This window comes from Cupressus sempervirens, chromosome 5, assembly GCF_028749045.1.
Source record: "Cupressus sempervirens isolate cs-2001-9-10 chromosome 5, ASM2874904v1, whole genome shotgun sequence".
NCBI lineage: Eukaryota > Viridiplantae > Streptophyta > Pinopsida > Cupressales > Cupressaceae > Cupressus > Cupressus sempervirens.
In genome coordinates, this window is record NC_143122.1 from 229405564 (window position 1) to 229409734 (window position 4171).

General features: G+C 37.3%; 1 protein-coding gene across 1 annotated transcript; it reads right to left on the reverse strand.

Moving 5' to 3' along the window:
• Positions 1-805: 805 nt before the first annotated feature.
• On the reverse strand, positions 806-2091 carry LOC149555280 (RNA pseudouridine synthase 3, mitochondrial-like). The gene is made up of 2 exons (XM_089829303.1): positions 1904-2091; positions 806-1137 (listed from the first exon to the last, which is right to left on the reverse strand). The coding sequence occupies exons 1-2, from the start codon at positions 2089-2091 to the stop codon at positions 807-809; spliced, it is 519 nt and encodes a 172-aa protein (XP_089685429.1). The 3' UTR covers position 806.
• Positions 2092-4171: the final 2080 nt, after the last annotated feature.

Sequence of the window (4171 nt, forward strand, 5' to 3'; positions counted from 1 at the left end):
TTATTTTCTATTAGTTTTCATCTAACCCCCTTTGGAAGGCTTGCTGCAAAAGGGTTTTCATTATTAGCAACTCTGTGCTCTTTCTTTCTCTTTTTCCTCCATATACTTTTTTTTATCAAATCATATTTTAGCCAGGGTAACTTTTTTTTCATAAACTTGGCCTTTTGCAGTAAGCTGTCCTTGTAATATTTTGCACGTTTTCGAGTAGCTGATGAAAGCTTTGCATTTCTCTAGCATCACTTTTTTCCTTCCTTGCTTTCAAGGTTGTTTTAGCGTCCTTTTCCAGGCGTTGCAGTAGAGCCGTATAGTTTTCGTATAAAAATTTCAATTTTTTTTTTCTTACAAGCCTGGCGTATTCTTGCTGTATCTAATTATTTGGTGTTACTAACTAGAAAGTTTTCATAATCTGCTGAGTCAGTAACAAGGTGTGATTTTTCAAGTAGTCTTGGAAATCTTTTTCTTGTTTACATAATCAGGAATGATGCCAGTTGTTGCTGTTTTCCTTAAATTTTCTGGCAGCGGGCCTTTGCACAGGTTCCTCTAGATGTTTTGATTTGTCCTCTGATTGAGTTATAGAAGCTAATCTTGCAAGAGTTTTCCCTAGGCTCTTCAGAACATTCACATGGAATGTACATTCTAGATAGATGAAGTAGTCTGCAAGTACTTTCTTCTCCTGCAATACCTTGCCATTAAAAATAATTTGCTGCTAAAATGCAGAAAAATGACCATGTCGTAATAGGCTTGGTCCAATTCCTGTCTCCTGATTTAGTTGATGAGCTGCTCAAATTTATTATGCGACCCCTTGACTAAGGTCCATTTTGGGACATTGGCAACCATGTCCTGTGTATAGACCATTCATACTTAAAATCCCCCACAATAGGTGTCCCCAAGGCTTTAGCACAATGAACTCGAATCTGATGTTTTCTCCCAGTAAATGGGAAGAGCTCAAGCCATGTGCAGCCATGAACTAAAGGTCCTATCACTCGATAATCTGTTATAGCATCTTGTCCTGAGTCTACTCCAGAGCCGTCAGCAATTAGTATCCTTTCAGACTTTCCATCCTCCAACATCACCTTTTTCAGGGGAGCAACTATTCGACCTTGCTTTTTCTTTGGGATGCCAATAACTAATGCCCAATGAATGAATGCAAGTGATTAGGTAGCAGCCTTGTTGACCAAGTAAAAATTAATCGCTTAAATTGCATTTTCCTACAAATCATGGTGGCCAAAGACCCAATACCCTGAACTAAATCAATACGCTACGTGGCCTTCATCATGCCCTTCAACTTCTATCGCTCATTTTCTCATCTTCCTATAAAAAAAAAATCATGCAGTGATTCCTGCGTTCAAGACTATCATCACAGATCATCTATTTTAGAAAATTCTTGGCATAAACCTTTCTGCAGATCATTGTAGAGTTCATGTTATTAATGCAATCTTACCCTCCACTGATAATTGTGAACCTACAAGTATCATCACGGCTTTGCACGGGCAATCACGCTTTTCTCTGAGAAAATCAAAAAATTTATGCAATATCAAAGGAATTTCTAAGTATTGGCTGTCTTCTCCGAAATTTCACAGTGGTCGCGATGCTTTGCCTTCTGTGGATGGGCATCTGGCTGATCTCACCTATTTGGCCGGCGGAGGTCGTTATTTTGGCGGGTACCATTTCTCTGGCTGAAATATGGTGGACATGAGAGCCCCTTCTGACGAATTAGCCAGAGAAAACATGCAGAGAGAGAAGCTAAGAAATCATGAGCTTCCTCTCTACAAACTTGGCAAAAGATTATGTACTAATTGACCAGGTGTTGGAATTCAATCAGCTTGTCATGTTAATGAGAGTCAGATTGACTTGGACATGCTGCTTCTTGCCCAGGAAATATAAACTCCAGTATCTTCGCTTTATGTTTCTTCCAGAGTAATCATGATTATCAGACAAGGATGTTGTGGAAGTCTTTTCTCGAAACAAAGCATGCAGTAGTGTTGCACTTTCACGTGTCTGCCCCATCACCAAAACTCCACTGCACTCTTTGTCCAGTCTATGCACCAATCGAGGAGGTTCCGTATGGTCATATTTCAAAGCCGCTGCCATATTTCATATTTGGAGATTTTGCTGGTCATATTTCTTTTTTAAGCTCTTGACTGTAGCATCATTTACTTTTATTATTACCGTTACATTTCTTAGGCATACATTTGTGCCACCCTGTGCAGCTGTGGCCCATGCAAATGACCAGCCATTGCAATGGAACATTGGGACTATCTAGAGATATACAGGCAAGGTGGATACCTTCCCATCGCATTTGTCACAGGAAAACTTGCCTCTACCTTTACAAATTCGGCAAGGGACATGAGGATATAAAACATCCAAAGATTTCACAAAAGACCCGTGTCCTGTTCCTTTCTCCGCAGAAGATCTCACAATCAGTAGACTGACATGCTGCTTCTTATTAATTCTAAACAGAGCGTATCTGTTCACATTATATAGAGAATGAAATGAAAAGGAGGTTCTCTGGCCATGGCGGATCCAGACCTCAATAATATCAACTCTGTTAATTTTTGAACCATTCTGGACATCACAAGCTGTGCAAATTAAGGTGCCTTCTCCTCTGCAAGCTTTACACAAAGGAGCATCTTTTGATTTTCTGCTACCACTCACCAATTCTTCTCTCTGCAGCCAACCCATGCACCATCTCTCTCTGTCCTACCACCCATTTCATACAAGCAAAGTTTTTTGTGTGCCTTATATCTGCTATTGGGTTTTTGCATTATTAAAAACCATGTGCCTAACAATTCTGAAAGACTTTAATGGCTTCCAACCATTTTTTGCCACTAATTGCAAAAGCAAAATTCCTAAATTCAATGTTGTTGCATGGCATGGAAATTACGCTCCTTACAAGGTATGCACTGCAAAACTGAAATACGATGCTTATCGACAATGTTGCGTATGTCTGGAGGCGGGTGGATTATTCCGATGGTTTTTGTATGTGTGGCAATACATGCAGGTTCAGATCCTGAAATGCTCAAATTGCTTAGATTTTGAATTGTTTCTTTACTTTCTATGGCATTGTTATTGTTATCGGAGGTGATCTGGGCAAGCGGCAATGGAATAAAAATAAGCAAATACTTTAAATTGGAGATTTTGCAGTGGACGAGGAGGACGATTGCGCTTTGCCATCATTGTTTCAAATTCGTCCATATCATTATAGCTGTCAAAACTTTTTAGCATGTCAAAACCTTTTTTTAGCATGCAAGATTCTTTTTTCCTTTTTGAGCTCTGACAGAGGCATCTTTTGCTTTTCTCATTGCCTCTTGTCAACCTATTTTTGGCATGAAATCATTCATTTTCAGACAAGTGCAATATTCTATTTTAAATCTGTCTTACTCATTACAAGCTTTATTCAAATTTTTTTTAGAAAAGTTTTTAAATTCTTTTTAGTATATTCTTATCTGTCAGATCTGACCTCTATCATTAATTACTAAGTTTTTTTTTAGTTATATCTTTCTTAATGTTTTATTTCAAAAAAATTCTTTTTGAATCACTTCCAATCTTGAAGGCATAGTCTGAGAAAAATGGGGAGATCTTTTCTTGCCCCACGACTTTATGTTCTTATTACTTTGAGGTTATATTTTTGAACCAAGGTAAATATTGTGACTTTTTATAAATTGTGACTTTCCAAAATATTAAGTATGGAAAGGTGATTATTTTCTTTAACCAATCTCTTTTTGTATATTTATTCAAGTATATATGGGTGCACACATATATACCAAGATAAATATACAAGCTATTATAATTTTCATAACCATGTTTACCCTTAATGGAGTTTTATACCTGATATCTATATTTAGTTGATCTTCCTTAAATCATTGGATTATGAGTAATCTTACACATTTGCCTTCATTTTGATATTTTGATGTGCTCACAGTTGCACTTTTATGCTTTTATAACATTGTTCTATGCCATGTTGGCACTTTTTGGTTTTATACCAATGATCTACATGATTTATATGATATTTTTTCTTTGAGTTGCATAGGGAGCCAATTTTTTCAAGGATAACTATGTAGTTCCCCTCAGTATAACTGATAGATAGTTTCCTTATCTGGCCCATGGAGTATCCCTCCATCCTATATTGGTATGCACTCATTTTATATGGAGTTTCCCTCCATTTGATCCT

Coding starts and splice junctions, on each gene's coding strand:
- LOC149555280 (XM_089829303.1), bottom strand. CDS start 2,091: ATGGCAGCGGCTTTGAAATATGACCATACGGAACCTCCTCGATTGGTG. Junction 1,138..1,903: donor GATTACTCTGGAAGAAACAT/AAAGCGAAGATA, acceptor TGCATTCATTCA/TTGGGCATTAGTTATTGGCA.